We start from the raw sequence: 22408 nt of genomic DNA, 5'->3' as shown, positions 1-22408 counted from the left end.
CTCAAGTATTCCATGACCTCATCTAGACATTGTGACTCAAGATATATAGTATCTCCTATGGTCACATAGCTCAGACTTGCATTGGGTCTTCTTTGCTGAGCTGGATCAAAATGGATCAGAATTCAGGTGAGAGATTTTGTTTCAGAAAGTGATGCTGCTGATTGCTTAAGGTAAGGTTACCAGATTTTTTTCAATGAATCTGGGGACACTTTTCAACTTCAACTGATTTTGTATGGGGGTTGATGTATAAATCCGGGGACTGTCCCCGGGAAATGGGGACATCTGGTAACCTTAGCTTAAGGGGCAGCCAAACCTGTTGAGGTTCTAAGAAATAATGTATGGTTTTGGGTACTAATGCTGCTACTTTTCATAACCCAAGTTCAGCTCCCTCTCTTTAAATGTGGTGATTTTTTTTACAACAGTCAACCTTGGCGGCCGATTAAGATCAGCATATGGATTTGGCATTCTAAAGCCTATTAAATTAGCCAGATCACAACAAATCATGACACAGGTGACCCCTTTGTGAGAATTCTTCCCAATCACAACATTTAGACATGTACCATCTGTATGACACTCCTATCTTCATAAATAGCAGACATCTGAAAGCGAGGTGTAAATTTTTAACCATAGTTTTTATTAATATTAGCTTTAAAATATTGCATAATACAGTGGTACCTCTGGTTACGTAAATTCATTCTGGAGATCCGTTCTTAACCTGAAACTGTTCTTAACCTGAAGCACCACTTTAGCTAATGGGGCCTCCTGCTGCTGCCGTGCTGCCGCCGTGTGATTTCTGTTCTCATCCTGAAGCAAAGTTCTTAACCCGAGGTATTATTTCTGGGTTAGCGGAGTCTGTAACCTGAAGCGTATGTAACCTGAAGCGTCTGTAACCCGAGGTACCACTGTATAGGCATGAACGCTGGTAAGGTAGTGCTAAGCCAGAGTCTTCATAATAATAGCCTTTCTTAAGGGACAGCAAAAATGGTAAAATCTGTTGCCATCCAAAAGTAGCATACAATACAGAAGGAAACCAAGCTGAATGTGGTAGTGACATCTTTCCCGCCACAAAGTTGTTGAAAAGATGGTTCATTGGGATCATTATTATTTGATTTCTTACCTGCCCTTCACCATAAGGTCCTTGGACAGGTTACAGCAATTAATAAATACAATTATTAGGGTGGCTCATAAAAATTATATATTGAATGTCAATGGACAAGGTAAAGAGAACTGATGTTTAGACATGCTTAAATTTGTATAGGATTGGGCCATTAGCACCCACTCTTGCTTTCTATTTTGGGTGCCCGTCAAGTCTCTGTTTTCTTGCTGCAAGTTGTGAGCTGCTTACAATTCTAATTAGCAAACAGAGACTGTTTTCTTGTTTTCAGTGACAGCTGCACTAGTCATAACTGTTAGACAAGAAGAAAGGCTTCTAATTATCACCTAATGTGACCTCTGATTTATTCCATGAGCATGTAAATAAATCCAAGACTGGAGCTGGTGATAGGGTTATTTTGGGAGTGATCTTGCAGACAAGCATGGGGTAAATTTAGTAAAACCAACCCACATGGTTCAAGTAAATGACCCAGGCCTTACATGACAGGAAAAGGCAAAAAAGATAATGAAAAAAGAGCGGAATTAATCAGAGCAGCTGGCAGTACTATTATTATTTTTAGGACCTTCTTAAATTAGGTAATTTAAAATAATGGAGTTAAAATCCGATAAACTGTTTTCATTTTCAAAGAAGCTCTAAGCCTTTGGATTGTGGGGGAAAATGGAATCTGACTTTTTAAGTATGAGACACCAGAAGGAAACTCCTTCCCTTCCAAATTATATTTTACTTTTTAAAAACACTAATAAACAAGTCTCATGTTTCTTTAATTCTGGGAAGATGTGATGGCCTGCACTAATTCAGAGCTCCTGAATGCTTCACAAACCACACAGTCCAGTTTTAGATTCATCAATACTAATTATTAACCTTGATTCTGTGCTGCTAATGCTATTATTAAAATCCTCATAAACCACAAGGGTGTGCTGAAGTGGGGTGTTTGTGTGTGTGTGATATTCCAGAAGGAGATTTCTAAGGTGCGCACCTGACAGGCTGCTATGCTGATTTGCACAACCACGAAGCAGTGAGATGTGCAGTGAGCGCAGGGCACCTGAATGGTCTCCCAACGCAATTCCGTTGCTTCATTGCAGTACCCACCCCTCCCCACTTAGAAAATTTGGGAAGCCCCAACTATTTTGGGGGGGGGATGCGGGTGGCGCTGTGGGTGGCGCCTCAGTGCCTAGGGCTTGCCGATCGAAAGGTCAGCGGTTCGAATCCCCGCGGCGGGGTGCGCTCCCGCTGTTCGGTCCCAGCGCCTGCCAACCTAGCAGTTCGAAAGCACCCCCGGGGGCAAGTAGATAAATAGGGACCGCTTACTAGCGGGAAGGTAAACGGCGTTTCCGTGTGCGGCTCTGGCTCGCCAGAGCAGCAATGTCACGCTGGCCACGTGACCCGGAAGTGTCTCCGGACAGCGCTGGCCCCCGGCCTCTTAAGTGAGATGGGCGCACAACCCTAGAGTCTGTCAAGACTGGCCCGTGCGGGCAGGGGTACCTTTACCTTTAACTATTTTTTACATTTGTATTGTGCCTTTCCTCTTAAGAAGCCACAGGTAGCCAACATTTGATCATAGCATTGTAAGAGTACTAAGGAAGGTATCCCAAAGGTCCAACCCCCTGCAATGCAGGAATCTCAGCTAAAGCATCCATGACAAATGGCCATCCAACCTCTGCTTAAAAACCTCCAAGGAAGGAGAGTCCACAACCCGCTGAGGGAGATGGTTCCACTGTTGAATAGACTCCCCTTCCCCTTTCATCCTTACAATAACCCTCTGGGGCATGGGCATAGCGGGGGGGGGGGCAGCTAGCCCCCATAAATCAATCAAAATCAATACAAATCAGAGGTTCTGCCCCCCCCCAACAAAAAATCCTGGCTTCGCCCATTCTCTGAGGTAAAGTTATGCCTGCGAGATAGAGAGTGACCCACTGAAAGTCACCCTTTTATTATTTATTAAATTTATATACTGCCCTGTATCTGAGGAATCTCAGGGCGGTTCCCAGAATAAAATCGGGATATAAAACCACAAAATACAGAATAAAAATAAAAACAACCACCCATACCCCCCCCCAAAAAAAAGCCTTTTAAAAGGGCATAGGGTGTAAATCAGATCAACAAAAGGCCTGGTTATTGGCTGTCAGTTGCCCAGATGTTTAGAATGCGTGCAGGATTTTAAATTTGGCTTCAGTCTATCCTATAGTAGTGTGTTCTTATCTATCCGCATATTCTTAAATGACGGCTGCAAACTTTTCAGGGGTAATTTTATTGTTTTGTCTTTATTTTAACTTTGAGTGTGCCCCCTCCCCGCTACTAAAACCAAGCGGGCGTATACATTTTATGAACTAAGACAAATAAATGAACATGGGCTGAGGGGGGTGGTTTCCAGAGTTTCCCACAGAAGCGCCTGCTTGGGATATTCCGCATTTAGCAGCAGGCACCGGGGAGATCCAGCAGCGGGATCTGTACAGGTGCTCCGTCCCCCCTTCACAGCCTCCGTCAAGCGGGCGGCGGATACGGAGCCGCGTCCTCCCGAAGCCTCTCGCGCCAGTCCTTGAGCACCAGCCCCGCTCGCTTGGGGAAGCTCCTCCGGGCCCGCCAGCCTTCCCAACGCAAGGAGGGCCCTCGGGCCGCCGCGACGCCCAACGGCTCATCCCGCCCGCGCGCCGCTCCCAATCAGCCCGCTCGAGCCTCGCTGAGGCGGAGTCGGGCTCGCGCGTGGCCCACAGCTGGGAGGGGAGGCGCGGGCGGCATGATCGGGACCGTGCTCTGTTACGTGCTGCTGCCCGTGGCGCGGCTCCTGCGGGCTTTCCGAGGTAACCCCCCCTTCCCGCGCCGCCGTCCCTCCTTTTTTCCGGCCTCCTCCTGTTTCCCTGCCCCCCACAAGCCTCCTCAGAAAGAAGAGGCGGCTTCTCACACGACGCGAGGGGCTTCTGTCAGCCGAGGCCCAAAGCTGACAGGAATCCCCGCTGCCCCTCCGCGCTTCTCCACCAGGCCTGGCCGGACGACGCTCAGTTGGCGGCCTGGAAGCCTCCCCTTCTCCCCGCCTCAGGGACCCCTTTTTGCGGAGTCCGCCCCCCCCCTCGAAGGACGTGGTGGTGGTTGTTGTTAACAGTTCTGCCCCTACATTCACGGGGACAACATTATCTGTCGCCGGTGCTTTATTTCAGTATAATAAAATGCTTAACATCAGTGGGGGACTGTGTTATTTTAAAACCAGATGGCCACTTTCCCATATGGGAAACTGAGGGGCAGGCGGGGGGGGGGGGTGAAGCAGGACAGGCGTGCCAGTTGTGGGCGGGACCCGACGCAGAAGTGGGCGGGGCAATGAATGCAAAACAGTGCCTTTGTACCGTCGGCCGGTTTCTTCTACTCATGCTGTTTCTCTATCCCGCCGCAAACGGAACGAAAACGCACGCGCGCTCAAAGAGGGTGTATTTTAAGGTGTGCGTGGGTGCATGCGCACGCGTCCGGGGGGGGGGGGAATAATCTAAAAGGCCAGACGGAGAAGACTGGGAAGCTGCGTTTGTCTCCCCTCCCCCCCCCCCCCCCCGGTTTCTCTACCAAATGTTGCTGTACGTAAAATACAGTAATTATGGTTTGGCTGGATGATGGCAGTGGGGAAAGAGACTAAGGAGGCAGGTGGTTTGGAGCGAAGTGTGGGCGGGAGCGTAGGAAAAGTAGGCAAACGCGTGTATTTGTGGTAATCATAATAAATGAAGCATATAGGCCTTTTGAACTGTTCAAAACTCTTCAGATTTGTGTTGTAATCCTTTTAAGTTAGGTCGCTGTTACACTGAGCGTGAGTGAGAATGCATAGTTTCAGTTTTCTAAGTAGCCTAGCAGTACCTTGTCTCCTTGTATGACTCTAATAACCAGAGTGTTAGGGGCTAGATATGTGCCCAATTTTCATTTTCTATGTGGCTTTGGAAGTACCTTTTTGAGGTATGCTTTTAATACATTCTCTCCCCCTCCCCCTTTTGAAGGAGAAGGGTACAGATGTCCCATTTCAGAATTTTCTAACAATTCAATTATTTCAACGGTAAATGCATTAATTTTCAGGGCTCCAGCACATTGGAAAGTACTCTTAAGGCTTAGTCTTTCTCTGCAAACCCCCGCCTTAGTTTCTTGCACAATAAAGTTATCATCCTGCATCGCACTCTACCCATCATGATGACAAATATTTTGCTACCATGTAATATCAGGTGACTAAAAGACAAATGTGAGGGAACAAGGATTAGCATGCTAACCCAGAGAAGCGGATTCATCTAATAGCCAAGCTAGATCCTATGCAGGAGATCTGTCTGGTTTGTTTGATTGGGATCTTTGATTGGGACTTTGGGGGAGATTTTTAAACCTCTTCCCCTGCCCTGTTTTCTTGCTCCCTTCCAATCTGAAACTACTGTTTCCTAAATACACGTACCAGCTAGATAACATAGCTAAAACCTTTACATTCTGTACTACTTCATTCTGTTCCAGTTCATGAGGTAATCCAATATCACTTGTTTAACTTTTATATCTGTTTTAACATTACCTCCTGATCTGGTAAGAATATTTTGGAAATGAATGGTTATGTTAATGGTTACTAATATTTGCACTCAAATCAATAATGGAAAATCATTGAGATTTTGAGATCAGCCAAAGTGATCAAGGAAGTCTTGATATTGCTAAACCCAAATGTTCAAAATCATGAACCTGCAACAATGTAGGACTGCTTTAGACAGTGGCATGGACTACTTTCCTGCCCACCTTCTCAGGGTTGGTAAAAGCAGGTGTGCCCTACTGTGCCAACCTTTTGCTGATCCTTCTCAATTGTCCTCGTATCATAAACTGTTGAGTTCTAATAATTTTGTGGCACCTAATTTTGCTACCCTTTGGAAACATGTTGTTTTAATTAGCATCTGCTGTTGGCTTATTTTGGCAGATGCTTTCTTTACATGTCGAAAGAACATGCTTCTGGCGAAGAGCACGACCACCCATATAGACGGCCTATCTGCTCCCATCAGTGGGAAGCCTGTCTCAGAGGAGCAGCAAGCCCTGCTGCAGCAGTGGCTGGAGGAAGGTGCTGGAGAGGTCCATGCCAGTGAGAGTGCTTCAAAACCAGAAAAGGTGCCCACGATATCAGATGCTGAGTGGCTGGAAGGCCCAGAGCTACTGATGACAAGCTTAAGTGACCTGAATGTATCACCACAATCTGGTGGCCAGGAGCAGCTGCCAAGTGAGGTCCAGATTGAGACGTCTCCTGGACTACAGGAATTTGTAGAAGTGACAGGAAGTTTACCCGCAGAAGAAAGGGAGGCCTTAGGGGACAATGCTATATGGGCAGCAGTAAGGACACAGGCTGATCCTCAGATGGTTGAAGCTGCTCCTCTGTCTACAGAAGTGTGGATTGAAGACCCTGCAGTGTTAGCCTGGAGTCCTGCCCAGGAGACAGATGTGGGACCAACAGAGGGAGCAGTATGGCCTTTTCAGAATGCTGGTCAGTTTCAGCCACTTCCACTAGAGATACCTTATCATGGTGAGTATAATGAATGTATTTCATCTTCTGGTTTTGACTCTGCTTTCATAGAGCAAAACTTTCCAATATAATATGACTGTATGATCTTTGCCATGTGTGAGGCTGCAAAAGAGCTGAATTATCTTTCCGCAGACTCCTTCAAAGCTTTGCCTTGGAAGCATAGTCCATTGCTGAACTCCTTTCGTGTTTGGATATGTTATTACTAGTTTAATGTAGTATGACCAAAATTACAGCCCAAAAAGCATAGGCAGAAGGTTTTGTGAACAGTTGCCATCAGAATTGCATGGCAAAGTAGTGAAAGGAGAGTTATTCAAGGTGTATTACTATCTGTGAAACAGATGACGTTTCAGAGTACAGTTGCAAGGAAATGAATCTAGTGCTTGTTTGAAACTTGTGAGCATTGCAGAATCTTTCTTCCTCAATACATTTAAGTCTGGAAGACTAGCTATCTTAGTCTGTTGCTGTAAAAATTCATCTTGTGAAGTAGGCCTATAAAATACCACAATCTGTTAATCTTCAAGATGCCACCATTCTAACTTTGTTGCTTTTAAATACATTTATCTATTGGTCGCCTATCCGTCTCTGCCAGTGGAGTACTTTTACAATCTGAATAATATTTCTGAACGATCATATCATAGTTCAAATTCTTCAAGCAATTGGTGAATGATTAATCCATTTCCCACATAGCAGAGGTAACTTAGGGCCAAACTGTAAAGATAGCAAATGTGTCTTTGCATTTAACAAGCACCTTTTAAAATAAGTAGTAGCTTCTAAAAGATTGTAATTATGAGGATCACAGCTAGAGAGGATTTAACTCTTTCATCCCCTGCTTTGGTCCTGGTGAAAATCACTTCTAATTGCATTGTGGGGGAGGCAGAATGGTGCCATTTGTAGTTTTTAAAACCATTCATATTAAATGTAAGGGTGCATTTAACATCACATCTGATTTGGTCCATAGGGTCAAACTATTTGTGATGCTGGAGATCTGTGATCAGGAGATTTAAAAGAGATTTAAATTAAAAGCACCTGTTTGAACTTTTGGAATGGATTGGGGTTCTGGAAGGGGGTTTAAGCCTTTTCCCTCATGCAGTTTCCTCTGCCTATTCCCTCATCCCCCACTCCCATATTTCTAACATTTGTTTTCCTTTCTTTGTCATTACGCAGAAATTCTGTGGAGGGACTGGGAAGATCTTTCTGCTCAGGCTTCCATCCCAGAGTTGAGCTCAGAGGCTGGGTCTTTATTTGAATTTAGAGTCATGTCGTATAACATTCTGGCCCAGGACCTGATAGAACAGAGCCCTCATCTTTATATGCATTGCCATCCAGACATTATGAACTGGAGCTATCGCTTTACAAATCTCTTACAGGAGATCCAGCACTGGGATCCTGAAGTGAGTGTAACATTTGCATTAGGCACTATATTAGTTAGAGAGGAGAGGGAAATCCTAAGTACCGTATTTTTCGCTCTATAACACGCACCCGACCATAACACGCACATAATTTTTAGAGGAGGAAAACACGAAAAAAAATATTCTAAACGAAACAGTGGATATATGATTTTTGTGGTTCATGCTGTGGCCACAGACATGTGATCTGACGGTGAGTTTGGGGTAGCCCAATGCAAAAATCCTGAGGATCCATGTGGATCCATGCTTTGTAACCACGTTTTTGCACCACTGCGGCCCCAGGCAACAGTGGGTGTGTGATTTATTTGGTGCAAGCTATAGCCATGGACATGCTATGTGATCTGATGGTGAATTTGGGGTGACCCAGTGCAAAAATCCTGAGGATCCATGTGGATCTGTGCTTTGTAACCACGTTTTAAGTGGGGAGGGAAGAAAAAGCACTCAAGGGACAAGGAACACACATGGGGTGGGTGGAGAAGGATGCTGTTAATAATGCAGAAGAGGGGTATAAGAGGAGAAGGCTCCTCTCCTCTCCCGCTTTGCTCCTTTAAAGCAAACAGGCTCTGCTTCTCTCCCTCCTCCCCAGCTTGCTGAAAAACTTTGCTGCTATTTAGCCAGCTGAGTAGGGAAGAGAGAGGGACAGAGAGCCTGCTTGCTTTAAAGGAGCCAACCGGACAGGAGCTGCTTACACCCGCTTTGTTCCTTTAAAGCTAGCAGGCTCTCTGTCCCTCTCTCTTCCCCACTCAGCAGCTCTTCTCCCGCTTTGCTGTTTCAAAGCGAGCCACGGAGGAGGGAAGGAAGGGGAACCATGGATCCTCTGCTCACGACTGCAGCAGATCCCCCCGCCATCCGTAGGAATTTGCTCCATAACACGCACAGACATTTCCCCTTACTTTCTAGGAGGAAAAAAGTGAGTGTTATGGTGCAAAAAATACGGTATATTGCTCTTAGCTAGTGTCTGATAATATGGCCCCCAGAGCCCTCACTTGCAGCAACTGGAATTTGGGTCCTTCTCGCACATAGCTCATGTGACTGTAAACCTGTCTTTTAGTTTGGATTATCTGTAGATTCCTATCAAGGGTCACTGAGAACTTTCTGGCTTTAGGTAGCACTATTCAGTGGCTGTGAATCTGTAAGCACTATCAGTCTCCCACTCCTTGAACTCTTTGCACCTCCTCTCCTTATTTTAAGTAGTTTTTTGAATATGTAATTGCTTGTAGTCCCAAAGGATGCTGTATTTTCCCACTCTGTAGTAGGGGAAATAGGTATAGGGAAGATATTCAGTCAGAACTAGTTATAGTGAGGGAACTTAATCTGTTGTGCTGCCTTGGGAGAGCTGCTGCTAAGTATGTTCTCTGTTGCTTTCCAGATTCTTTGTCTCCAAGAAGTTCAGGAGAATCACTATTGGGAACAGCTGGAACCAACACTTACGATGATGGGTAGTTTTTGAGATGGAGACTAGCTCAAGAATACTCTTATGGATTCCTCCAAGCACTGCTTTTTCTACACAGTTTTAGTGGCCACAATTTTTCTGGGATGATTTGCTTTACCCCCTGAGTTTGATAGAAGGAATGGTTGTGGGGAAGTTGGAGCTTCTCTGCTATCTTTAATGTCACACTAGGATATCATCATTTAGTAAGAGGCTTGGTCTGTCTCTCCCATGATTTTCGGAGTCGGGTTTTAGCCTAATGCTGGGGATTAAAGTCAACATTCCTTTTAAAATAAAAAATGAGAAGCAGCCATGGGAGGCTGCAGTTAGGAACAGGAGGTTGATGCAGGAGGAGCTGCTTAACTTCTCTCCCTCCTGCTGTCTTCTCACTCAAAATCCTGCTCCTACCTGCAAGCTGCTTTTCCTGTGAGTCAGGATATGGATCCCAGCAACCCTTCTCCCCACTAGTGGAAAAGCAAGTTGGGGAAACTGACTTTGAGCAGGGAAACATCCAGGCGCAAAAAGGATTAAGAAGTCTTTGACATTCCTTTGCTCAAACCTGGGAGCTCCTGTAGCATCTCATCAGTTTAACAAGGAAAAATTGTATCAGGAGACAGTTGTATGCATCTCCTCTCTAACCTCTAGTTGAGCTTTGTGAATAAAATCATGCCAGGTTTAGAACCGTCTGACTTTTAGGTTGGCCCTTTTTTGTACCATAGTAGGGAACCTTCACCCCAGACATGGTTCCCTGCCTTCCTGAATCTGCTCCAACTCCTGCGAAAGTTGGATGTGTTTGGCTTGGCATGGTTTCACAAGAGGAACAGGAGGAACATTTGTAAAAACAGAAGTGTAAGATCTCGATATAATTTAATCTTGCCTACAGAGACTTGCAGCCTAATCCTATGCAGATTTACTTATAGTTCAGTGAGGCTTATTCCCATGTATGTGTTAGAGTTGCAGCCTTAAGTCCTTGGTTGTTTCAATTGATCTGATGAAGCCTTTTGTTGTTTGGCTAGGCTTCGCCTGCATCTACAAGCGGAGGACAGGCAGGAAGACAGATGGTTGTGCAATCTGCTACAAGCAAAGCAAGTTTCAGTTGATAAGTGCTAGTCCTGTTGAATACTTTCGGCCTGGCTTGGACATCCTTAACAGGGACAATGTGGGTCTGGTATTACTGCTACAACCTTTACTCCCAGACAACTTGGGAGACAAATCAATCAGCCCTTTGTGTGTGGCAAACACTCATGTGTTGTATAATCCCCGTCGGGGCGATATCAAACTGGCTCAGATGGCTCTGCTCCTAGCCGAGGTAGACAAGACTGCAAAAATGGCTGATGGCAATTACTGCCCTATTATCTTATGTGGGGACCTGAACTCTGTGCCTGACTCACCGCTATACAAGTTCATTCGGAATGGCCAGTTGTACTACCATGGAATGCCAGCCTGGAAGGTAAGCAGAGAAAGGGGATAGATGGCAACATCTCTTGACTCAGCTTAAAATGTATCGTGCCGTTCCTCTGTAGACTTAGCAGCTTCTGAGATTTTCTACCATTGTACCACCTTTTCTGTGGCTTTGGTCAGTTCACTAAGAGAAATTGAATGAGTTAATTTCTCTTGTGATAAAAAGGCCATTATTGTATTTGGGTCATAGGTGCTACAGGAAGAAGTCCATGCTAGAATCTATGTAAACTTAGGCTATCTGCAGGACAGCTGCCTGCATTGCTGCTTTAGTCAAGGTAAAGGTAAAAGGACCCCTACCATTAGGTCCAGTCGTGGCTGACTCCGGGGTTGCGGCGCTCATCTCGCTTCATTGACTGAGGGAGCTGGCGTACAGCTTCCGGGTCATGTGGCCAGCATGACTAAGCCGCTTCTGGCAAACCAGAGCAGCACACGGAAATGCCGTTTGCCTTGCCACCGGAGCGGTACCTATTTATCTACTTGCACTTTGATGTGCTTTCGAGCTGCTAGGTTGGCAGGAGCAGGGACCGAGAACAGGGATTCGAACCGCTGACCTTCTGATCGGCAAGTCCTAGGCTCTGTGGTTTAACCCACAGCGCCACCCGCTTCCCGCTGCTTTAGTATATTAGCACAAAACATGAAGCTGGGGCGGTGGACAAAGCAGGCACAGAAATAGGAAGTTATTGAGAACAAAACTTTTCTACGTTAAATTAAACGTTCAAACAGATATTATGATACATTCAATTTAGAACAGATAGAAACTATTTCCCCTCATTCTAGCTGCCCCCAATGTATTCTATTTTTTTCATTTGAAAATAATAAACTTTATGAAAAGCAGAAAGTCAAATGGGTGTATTATTCTATACTGAAAATGTGAAATCTGTTATGCAAATGGCACAAACTATGCTGGTTTTGCCGAATGGTCAGATGGGAGCAGAATAAACTGAAGCTACCAGCATGTGTGGGCTGCTAGATAAGGGTGTGCATTGGATGCACATTGAGAACTCATGCATATACCAGTTTAAAATTACTGGATTCTAAACCTTTTTCTCTCCTTGAGACAATCACATGTTTTCTTTTGAACCCCCATCTGCTATAGGCTAGATTTCTAACATTCTTGATTACCCGGGAATATTCTAGACTGGGTGCTTCCAAACAGAGGCATAGTATTATAAAAGGGTCCTTAGCAACAGGCTTCCTTTTGCTGTATTATTTTTGGAAAGCGTAACTTCAGATTAAATTGGGGTGGTGGGAGATACATGCTGGCATTCTGATGACAGCAGCACTGTACCGGTGCTTCAAAAACTTGCATGCAACAACACCTTTGATCCCATAATACACACCCTTCATTGGGTTTTCTTTCTTTTGACTAAGTGACTAATTCCTTTGCTTGTAAATTCCTAGCATAGTCACAAAACCGTAGATGTAGGTGCCAGTTTTTAAGCTTGTGTGTGTGGCTGCACCTACTATAAATTTTGCTGTATTTGAGAAGATTATGTGTTTCAAAACACTTTGGCGTGTGCTTGTGTTCTGCCCCTGTAGGTGTCTGGACAGGAAGACTTCTGTCAGAACCCACACCAGCGGAAACTGCTGACTCCCCTGTGGCCCAGCTCTCTGGGGATTACGGACAGCTGCCAGTATGTCAGTCTATGCCAAAGCAAGAAGTCAGGTGAGCTTCATGGTGGAAATGAGGACAAGTGTTGCAGAGACTTGTTCTCTGCCATTAATGTACTGTCTGAAAGTTGCTAGTTTTTTACACTCTAAAACCATCAGACTGTCTAAGAGCCTAACCACATATAATGTTACTATCCTATAAGTAATGTTTATTCATAAAAGTGTGTATTCCCGTCATCCATAATTGTGGGTTAAGGCCCCCCTCCTTCGCTTTAACCAGCATTTGAGTTTTGAAATTGCATTTTGATGGCTGTATGGGTGCAGTGTGGACTTGTACCTCCACCTCATGCAAATAACAACACTAGGTTGTGTGAAAATAATCAAAATCAACTTAAATGCTTCATTTTATTTCCCTCCTTTGATCTGCCTTTCTCCCTGTAGACAGGCGCAAATACAGCCGTGACTTCCTGCTTCAGTTCCGTTATTGTGATGTTGCATGTGAGCGACCTGCAGATCTGATCCTGTTGGAAGGTGTGACGGATGCCACGCCAGGTATCCAAAATTTCCCACCGCTTCATTCTGCAACTATGATACACCTAGTTGGAACAGAACTTTTAATACTGAATGGTTTGGACTCACTAGCAGGGTTTGAGTAAACACTTACAATTAAGAAAACAAGTATAAAGGTCAAGATGCAATAATGGGGAAATAATAAAGGGTAAGATTTAATGTGAAAATATGGTACAAAAATTATAAGATTATAACAATATTTAATTTGAAGATTATATAATTATAAAATTAAAGTAGGAAAAAACAGGCAGGAGAAGTAAATAATTAATGAACCAGAAGAGGAAGTTGAGAGATGATGGATTTTATGGAGCTAGCCGATCTAACCGGAAGAGTCTGCGACCAGAAGGAGGAGGAACACCACGAAGAATGGAAGAAATTCAATGATTATTTAGCTAAATTTGTTAAACTAAAATAACAGGAAATAGCGTCCAGACACTTAATGGGCTTAGGATTGTATTTATGTTAACTGATAAAATAATATGTTTAATACAAGAAGGAGAAGATTTAAGGATGTTAATGTTTAATTTAAAGGGTATTAAAATTGGGATTTGGAAAACCGTTATAAGGATATGCAATGAAATTCAACTAAGGGGAAACGAGGAAGTCGTCCTACAAAGTAAATAACTGTTATTTTCAATAAGGTTATGATTTATGTTTGTTATGTTTTGTTTGTCTCATGTTTTTGTTTGTCGTTGATATTGTAAAAACCAATAATTTTTTTGGAAAAAAAGAAGAAGAGGAAGTTGAGGGAAGTCACGGGAGGTGGGGTGGGTGAGGTAGAGATTTATACATTCTTTTTGTGATAATACTGATTGTGTTGAGTATAAAATTGTAAAACTTGATACAAATTATTTTTAAAAAAATAATAATAATACTGAATGGTTTGAGGCACTGCTGAACATGGGTGTAGCCAAGATTTTTGTTAGTGGGGCAGGCCTTTTATAAGGGGGTCAGAACCTCAGTTTGCTATGTATTTTTATTGAATTTTATTGATTGGGTGGGGGCAGTTCCCCCCCCCCCTTGGCTATGCCCATGCTGCTGAAGGTGTTCATTGGTGGGCTGAAGCATGGCCACATGCTTCTCTTGGTTCCCTGTGGCTCTTTTGAGGACTTTGTAGCAAACCTTGCATTCCAAAAAGAGTGTCAAATTTGGAATTTTGATTACGTTTCCCCCACTCTTTGAAATCTGCCTCATGCAATCTCCTGATTAAAAGATATTTGTTGATTATTCTCGCCTTTTGCGGTTTGGTAATGATAGTCCATTATGTGCCAACAGCAAGTTAAGTCCAAGGATCACAAAACATAAGCATCAAGGCTTGTGTTTTTCAAATAGCAATCAGCCTTCCATGCCATGTGGCAAAATTACTTTTGAAATTTAGGACTGTTACAAAGGCAGCTTGTGTATGTCATGCAGGTTTGCTGTTTTACGAAAATGTCTACAATTACTCTTGGGCATTCCTAAAGTGGTTCTTTCAATCCTGGGCAAAATCTATTACTTGAAAGAGCAGCACCTTTACTCATCACCTGAGCCTTGTCTTGGTTTTTTATTGTTCCTGTTTGCGTATGAACTGCTTAACCCAGTTCTGGAGGTGAGAAAGCAGGCGGGGCCATTTCTAACTGTGGTCGATGTTCTCACCTCCTAATCTCTTTATGCACCAATATATTTCATTGAATGCTGAAACCTTTACCTGTTCCCCACTCTCTCCCATTTTGCCACTTGGTCTTGACAATGTCAATTGTTGAAGCAGCAATTTGGATGGGGTTACTAATTGTGAGTTTAACCCAAAAATTGTACGTTCAGTGGTGTATCTGATCTGAATTTTCTTTGGTGCATTGCAGACCGTCCTGCACATTGGCCTAAGGAGCTCACTGTAATGAACAACTCTGATCCAGATCTGTGTTACTCAAGGTAACTTGAAGGGAAAGGGTGTTGGGTCCCATGAATGAGACAGTTCCATAGCCAGGATTGTTATCTTGAGAGCATAGTGAAGTCACCTTTGGTTGAAGAGGATTGTATGATCCCTGTCACAAAGCCTATGTTAGAGTCAAGGTTTTCTCCAAGAAAAGGGGGCTGTGTTTGCAAGAGCAAGTTAATCTTCATACTGCAGTTACTCTCTGGGTCACAGGAGGGAGTTTTTCTTTTCATTTGTTACAATGAAATAAATTGAAACCAACCATGGGTGGGCCAAGTGAGAACTTCTCTTGAAACTCAAATTGAGGTACAATGGTACCTTGGGTTAAGAACTTAATTCGTTCCGGAGGTCCGTTCTTAACCTGAAACTGTTCTTAACCTGAAGCACCACTTTAGCTAATGGGGCCTCCTGCTGCCGCTGCACGATTTCTGTTCTCATCCTGAAGCAAAGTTCTTAACCCGAGGTAATATTTCTGGGTTTGCAGAGTCTGTAACCTGAAGCGTATGTAACCTGAAACGTATGTAACCTGAAACGTATGTAACCTGAGGTACCACTGTATAAGATTAAAGATATGCCAGGATAGTGCAACAGTTATAAAGGCTACACTAGCTTGGTCCCACCTTAGCAAGATGAGCAGACTCCCCTTGAAAATAGTCATTTATCAAATAGCGTGTTGTAATCAAATTTAAGGGAGTTTCCCCAGGATCAGACAGTAATAGCAAAGCAAATGTCTGTGGAAGGCAGAGTTGAGTAGTTGAATAGTAGTACTTTTAAAGTGTGCTTTTCTTGCATTAATTGCGTTTCTTCTCCTCTTCCCCATGTTTTGGGGATGAGGAGCTGTTTTTCCTTTACAGGTATCCAGGCAGTATCCAGCATGGCCTCAACCTGACTTCTGCCTACAGCCACTTCCTGCCTGATAGAGGTTGCCCTGAGATTACAACCATGCCAATGGGTGTGGGGGCCACAGTTGATTACATCTTCTATTCAGCAAAGCCTGTCAAGAGTGATAATGAAGAATGTGAGTGTTACAGAACTTGAATCTCCTGTATGGCTAAACTTTGTGTATTTCATCAGAGCTTTTGTGATGGACTGCCTATCTATCTCAGCCTCAGCCCTTCAGTGAGCCACTGAGGATGGCAGCTTATGTCATCATAAAATGCATAACTCCCCCTGTTTTTCATCTGGCTATTACTCTGCAGTGAGTTGCAGTGGTGATCATGTAAGTGCTTTGCTTCTTACGGCTGTTCCTTTAATTGTGATCGGAACAGACTAGAGTGCTGACTTCCTGTTGTTTTGCCATAAGTTCTTCCTTCTTATTGTACTTTAGCTCTGACCTATGCCCCTTGCCTCCCACAAACGCTTCTTCAGCAGAATCTATGCTCATATCTCTGATCTGGCTCCTGAAGGCTCTCAAGAAAAGTATCCTAATGTCAATGTCCAGTGCTGTCCACAATTTGTCACAGGGAGATACTGTACTGAACATCTACATTGTGTTGTCCCCCCACTTTAATTTGAGGTCTCAAGCCTGAGAGAGTCATTTGAGAGGGTAAAACCTGCAATGAAGCTTATACTTACCAAGCTAGTGATCACTTGCGTGATGACTGCAAAATGTATTGGCAACATGTTCTCTCACTGGTAGAGCATGTGCTTTAAAATGCAGAAGGTTTCAGGTACAATCCCTGGAATCTCCAGGTAGGGCTGGGAGAGACCTGTCTATGGAAAGTCCCTGCTGGTGAGTGTAGACATTACTGAGGCAGACAATTGGTATAAGGCAGCTTCAAAATTGCCATTTTCCTGTTTCCCTGGTTCATATTTTATTGAATGCTGGAAGATTTGGGAATATGAGCTGAATACACATCTAGGATATTGCAGTCAGGGAGAGATGGTAGTAGAATTAGAAAACTAATTGGTTATGATTTTGAGAGGCTGTATAAGTGTGTCTGGGTTAGTGCATTATTTAGTTATTGAAAACAGTGTTGTTGTTGTTGTTGTTGTTGTTGTTGTGTGTGTGTGTGTGTGTGTGTGTGTGTGCCCATGACAGTTGCTAATATCAGTATTTTTACTTTTTGACACTTTCATTGCAGTCTTTCTGTGGTTGAGCTTATGCTTCCGCAACTCCACATAGGGAATGAGTGTGCATGCTCTGTGCTCCTCTTATTGCAAGTGTGATTCATTTTCAGGTCGCAGGATGTACCAAGATGGAGCCCTAAAGCTGCTTGGCCACCTCTCCCTCCTCTCTGAAGACATCCTTTGGTCAGCAAATGGCTTGCCAAACCCTTTCTGTTCATCTGATCATCTTTGTCTGCTGGCCAGCTTTGGCCTACAGATCTCTGACTTCTGATCATGTGCCAGATCTCTAGGACTCTCGCAAGAGTTGGTCTGAATGGGAAAAATCATGCCGTTGAAGTTTACATTAGCTATCTTTAAAAAAAAAAAAGCAAAAGCTATTTATCTTCCCCACCCTCACCCCTCCCCTTTTTGAGATGTCCTTGTTCGTTTCTCCCACACTTCTTTTTTCATGAGGAAATAACCTGAGTTCACCCAGAATGCTACAGTGCTTCACTGCCAGTTTATGGCTGCTGCACCAGCTTTTTTTTCTCTTTTAACAAAGTGTATCCCGCCAGCAAATTAGCAGATTTCTGTCAGCCTGGCAAGTTTGCTTAGCCACCATTGCTTAGAAGTCAGCAGAGCATGTCTTTGTGCACCACAAAGACCTTAGCAGGACTAGAGATGATCTGAGCCTGAGTCTAATCTGGGCTTCATTCTTTTTTCTTTTCATCACAAGCAGCAGTTGGCCCATACATTACTGTTTCTGTTGCACCTAGACCAGAATGCTGCTGATGATTTTTGCAAGTGTGCAAAACATAGGGCTTTTTTGAAGTGCTAGTACTGTTCATAACCTCCAAAGGTGGGTGCTTATTGACTGAAATGTTGTTTCTCTTATCTGCTTGGAAGTGGCATCAAATCAACCCGTGTCAACTAACCGTACCCTGTGGAGGTCACCTTGCCAAAATTCAGCTCTCCTGCATGAACGTTTGGAAGCCGGCTGCTCATACTGTAACAGACTTTTATCTCTGCTCTAAGAGCCCGCTTGGATTTTATGCTCAGGTTCTTGAGAAGGCTGTTTTCTCTCTCCCATCAACTTGTGACATTTTTGTTGCCTCTGGTGGCACTTCAGGGAAGAAAAAGACGGACTAAAAGTGGCAAAAACCCAAATGAGGGCTGCTTTGTTCTTTGTTACAGCTTGTAAGCCACAGTACTGGGTACCTCAACTGGTCCTGGCAGTTGCTGCTCATTTTTTCCTTTATCACCAATGAATTGTGACAGGAGCATGCGGCTGCAGAGTTAAGGCCAGCCTCTAAATAACCCACATCCTTTCCTTGATATACATGGAATCCACAGGATCAACTTCAGCTTTGTGTGGGCCATGACACAACTTTATTTTGTGGGGGGAGGGAACGCATTCGGAGTTGTCAGTATTTTTAATGTTTTCTTAAAATTTGAAAAAATAAAATTTTATAATTTCAGAAAAGTTGTAAATTCAGTTGGTTGGAATGGCATGGGTGAAACTGAGCAGGATGCTTTGTGAGAGCACTTTGTGTGTAGCCCTCTGGTGAACAAGGTGGGAACTGCTGCTGAAGATGCACCCTGCTGTGTGGTGCTTGCGAATCCTGAAATCCAGTATAATATTATGCACACTGAGCCTCTCTGGAGTGATTACCTGAGTATAACAGCTCATAGGGGCTTTCTGTAGAATTTGGCCAATAGAAATAGAAATGCATCTTTCTAGCTCTTACAGATATGAAAGTAGGCTTGGAAGTGTGTGGGCACTGGGCCATGGCTTGTTGAATGCTCAGTAATAATAACAGTAATAATAACAAATAATAATTTATTTATACCCTACCCATCTGGCTGGGTTTCCCCAGCCACTCTGGGTGACTTCCAACAAAATATTAAAAATACAAGAAAACATCAAACATTAAAAATTTCCCTAAACAGGGTTGCCTTCAGATGTCTTCTAAAAGTCAGATAGTTGTTTATTTCCTTGACATCTGATGGGAGGGTATTCCAAAGGGCGGGCACCACTACTGAGAAGGCCCTCTGCCTCAGGTGTCAGAATGGAGTGTAGAAGGCCTAGTAAGACTTCAAGGGTGGGGAGAGGGGTATTCAGCACAGTGTGTCACTCCCTTGTTGCTCTCCTCTCTTGCACAATTTTCCAGAAGCAAAATTAAGCAAGTGCAAACAAAGTTGCTTAATCTATACAAGTTGCAGAGTTTGGGTTACATTGGGTTAAGGTTTCATTGGGATGCAGTGTGGGTTAAGTATACACATACAGCCCTAGATATGAGTATGAGTATACTCACCTTAAAGGCAGAAGAGACTTGGTCTGCAATCCTGTGTCCGCTTACATGGAAGTAACTTCTAGTGAACTTTCTGGGATTTCTGTGAGAAGGGGCACAGGTTGCCCCATTTTTTTACCCCAGCTGGAGAAAAGTTCTGCCTTCATTTATTTAATCTTCCTGCAAAGAAGTGTGGTGGTCGTTTTTAGGAATGCATGGTGAAAGGCTTCCTGAAGGGGAGGGTGGGTAAAGAATGAGGAAACTTCTTGGACATAGAAGTGACTACTTAATTGCAGTGCAAAGAGCCAGAAACTTAGAGCGATGTTTATTAAGTTCCAAATGTGGGAATGTTAAGATGGCAAGTTTCCATGTTATGTGAGGCATATTGAGTGGCTGTCAAATGTATTATTTTGTTTCCTTTCCCTAATCCATAAAGGCTCCATGTACCTCTTTGATTAGAATACGTGTCATTGCCAAAGCTTATTTGGCTGTTGGCTTGCATGGGAGGGCAAGCAGCCACATCATCACACCAGAAAGTTAGCAGCAGCAATGAAAAGCCGAGTCTTAACTTTACTGGAAAGAACCCTACTTCATGGCAACTTTGGGCAATGACTAGGGCCTCTGGCATTACATTGTACAGCTCATCATAGCTTTACTCTTCTAGATTCTGGAATAATGAGTATTAACTGCACCCAGCAATGATGATTAAAGAAATAAAGAAAATTCCTTTGACTAGGGAGTCCTCCTGGTTGCCAGCCTTCTGATTTAATACACCCCCTGACTATAGTATCCCTGTCATGATGATTAGCCCAGAAGTACAATTTTTTATTGCCAGTTGGGTAGAATGGGCAAAGTGCCCACAGAAAGCAGAGCTTAGCTTTTCGTGATAAACCCCTTGCAGCACCATTGAACTATGAACATAGGAAGAACCTTCTGGGTCAGGCCAGTGGCCCATCTACTCCATCCTGCTCTCACAGTGGCCTGTGGGAAACCTGCAGACAGCTTTTGTGCACAAGAGTATGCTCTCCTGCAATTTCTAGGATACTGCCTCTGTTGGCATAGCCATCATGGATAGCCTTATCCTCCCATGATTTTGTCCATTCCTCTCTTAAAGTCATCTGTGTAGGTGGCCATCACTGCCTGCAAGGCCACATCCACAGCTTATATTTAAAGCACATAGCTTCCGCCACAGAGTTTGTAAAGGGGGCTGGGAAGCGTGGCTCCATAAGGCTTAAGCAAAAATTGCCAGGATTCTGCAGGGAAGCTATGTGCTTTAAATGTATGAGATGGGAGAGATTTATGCTGTTTCCGTTCCCTTACACGGTGCAAATGGTGGAGAAAAGAACTTTGGGAAGAAATACCAGAACTGAGAGGCCAGACCTAAGGAGGGTCTGTGTTATCTGCTTAAGATCCAACAAATGGTGTTAGTTTTCCATACCGAGCACACACAATAGTCACGGAAGAAAGCAAACCATCTGCTTCAGTTATGCGCTGTTATGACAACAGCTCTGAAAACAAAACCTAGCTGCTAAAACCGGGTAAGTCATACTGATTGTGTCAAAGCAAACCCCCAAGGTGCCTTGAGCATCATCTTATTTCTGACGCACCAGGCTCTGCTCAGCTTACAGGGAGTCACAGTTGTCTGAAGCAGGTGGTCAGCACACCATGTCAAGTGGGAAGAGGGGTTTGGTGAGATGCAGGACATCTGCTACTGACATCATGCTTCGTTTTAGGATTCCCCAAGGAGCCACAGAGATGACTTTCTGGCCTGTTAAAAGGGCGGGAACAGCAGTCAATTAACGAGGCACTAAATCAAAGTGCATTTCATACATCTTAGAGTAGGCAAGTGTATTATTTAGTATTAATTAATTAATTACCTATACCGCCCTTCATCCGAGGATCACAGGGTAGTTTATAATATAAAAACTCAAAATTACCATTGTAACAAACAAACAATACCCCCTCCATAGTTTAAAAGGCCATCGGTTAGAATTATCCAAAGGCCTGGGGAATATTAACTTTTTTTGCCTGGTGCCTAAAGATATGTAATAAGGGCCTTCCTTGGGAGAGCATTCCACAAGCAGAAGACAAGTGTAGACACATAGGTTTGTGTTGCAAGAGATATGCAGTGATTTGTTTACTGGCCATCCTTCAAAGGCAGTTGTTTTTGATGCAGTGATGCCAGGAATCCAAAGGTTAGGCAAAGGTTCCCCAGTGTAGAAATCAGAAATAGCAAACAAGCTTTCCTTCCACTATGCATCATATTCTGCAATAGGCAGCTTGGTGGTGCTTGTTTGGGGGCACAGGCTCTGTTCATCAAGGGGAACAGCAGCTTCTCAGTTGTACAAACTGGTTCCAGACCTGCTCCAGGGTGTCTGCAACACGCAGAGGTTCTCCAACAAATGCCTTGTGTTTCCTCCAGGTAGAGAGTTTAATCAGAACTGCTTTAAGTCAACCTGTTGTTCCCCTGAACTGGGGAGCAAGGTAACCCCACAATTAATTGGTAGTTGTTGTAACCCTGAGCTCATATATATTTATAATCACATGCTTTGATATAGGCTAATTGACTCACTTTGATGCTACCCTTATCTGTGAGCTTGGGGTGGTGGGCTCTGAGCCCAGAAAGTGGAACTATCTGTAAGACTTGGGCATTTGCCACCTATGCTCTCATCTGGGCAGGTGGAGTGATGGGAAGTCCTGGCCAGAGTGACATATGCTGCTCTGTGTAGAAAGAAGGCATGAATGTTTGCTTGGGTGTGGGGAAGACATCTCCTTGCTGCGATGTCCATCCAACATCTGTAAAGGCAGGGAGACCTGGCAGGCTCAACTGCTGTAAGTCAATACCATTCTTTTAATAAAACACTAGAACTGGTCATTCTGGCATTTTTTGTCATCCTTCTTTGGGACCAGTGGTTGAAAACACTCACACCCATGAGTTTGGTGACAACTGATGAGTTCTTTCCTAACCTTCTGTCACAGCCCACTTTGCTGTAATTATAAAGCTCAGCAGAGACAGCAAACAGCTTCTTCCTCTCAAGATCACTAAAACTGTTTCCCCCTTGTGC

The 22408-nt window shown here is 43.9% G+C and overlaps 1 protein-coding gene across 2 annotated transcripts; it reads left to right on the top strand.

The window, feature by feature from the left end:
• Positions 1–7: 7 nt before the first annotated feature.
• ANGEL1 (angel homolog 1) lies at positions 8–18535 on the top strand. Of its 2 annotated transcripts, none has more exons than XM_083448075.1 (10): positions 8–126; positions 6021–6614; positions 7779–8005; positions 9390–9459; positions 10466–10899; positions 12450–12576; positions 12963–13073; positions 14930–14999; positions 15858–16021; positions 17184–18535. In XM_083448075.1, the coding sequence occupies exons 1-10, from the start codon at positions 111–113 to the stop codon at positions 17342–17344; spliced, it is 1974 nt and encodes a 657-aa protein (XP_083304201.1). In that variant the 5' UTR covers positions 8–110; the 3' UTR covers positions 17345–18535. The 2 variants fall into 2 exon arrangements, with proteins under 2 accessions (XP_083304201.1, XP_083304200.1); XM_083448074.1 differs by lacking the exon at positions 8–126 and adding an exon at positions 3334–3912.
• Positions 18536–22408: the final 3873 nt, after the last annotated feature.

Source organism: Podarcis tiliguerta (assembly GCF_965153285.1).
Source record: "Podarcis tiliguerta genome assembly, chromosome: 1".
Taxonomy (NCBI): domain Eukaryota; kingdom Metazoa; phylum Chordata; class Lepidosauria; order Squamata; family Lacertidae; genus Podarcis; species Podarcis tiliguerta.
Note: the sequence above shows the minus strand (reverse complement) of the source record. Positions and strands in the feature narration are given on the sequence as shown.

Excerpts from the sequence above, each read along its gene's own strand:
- ANGEL1 (XM_083448074.1), top strand. The coding sequence starts at position 3,849 with ATGATCGGGACCGTGCTCTGTTACGTGCTGCTGCCCGTGGCGCGGCTC. Across the intron at positions 6,615-7,778 it reads ACTAGAGATACCTTATCATG|AAATTCTGTGGAGGGACTGG; the intron begins GTGAGTATAATG and ends GTCATTACGCAG. Across the intron at positions 10,900-12,449 it reads ATGGAATGCCAGCCTGGAAG|GTGTCTGGACAGGAAGACTT; the intron begins GTAAGCAGAGAA and ends CTGCCCCTGTAG.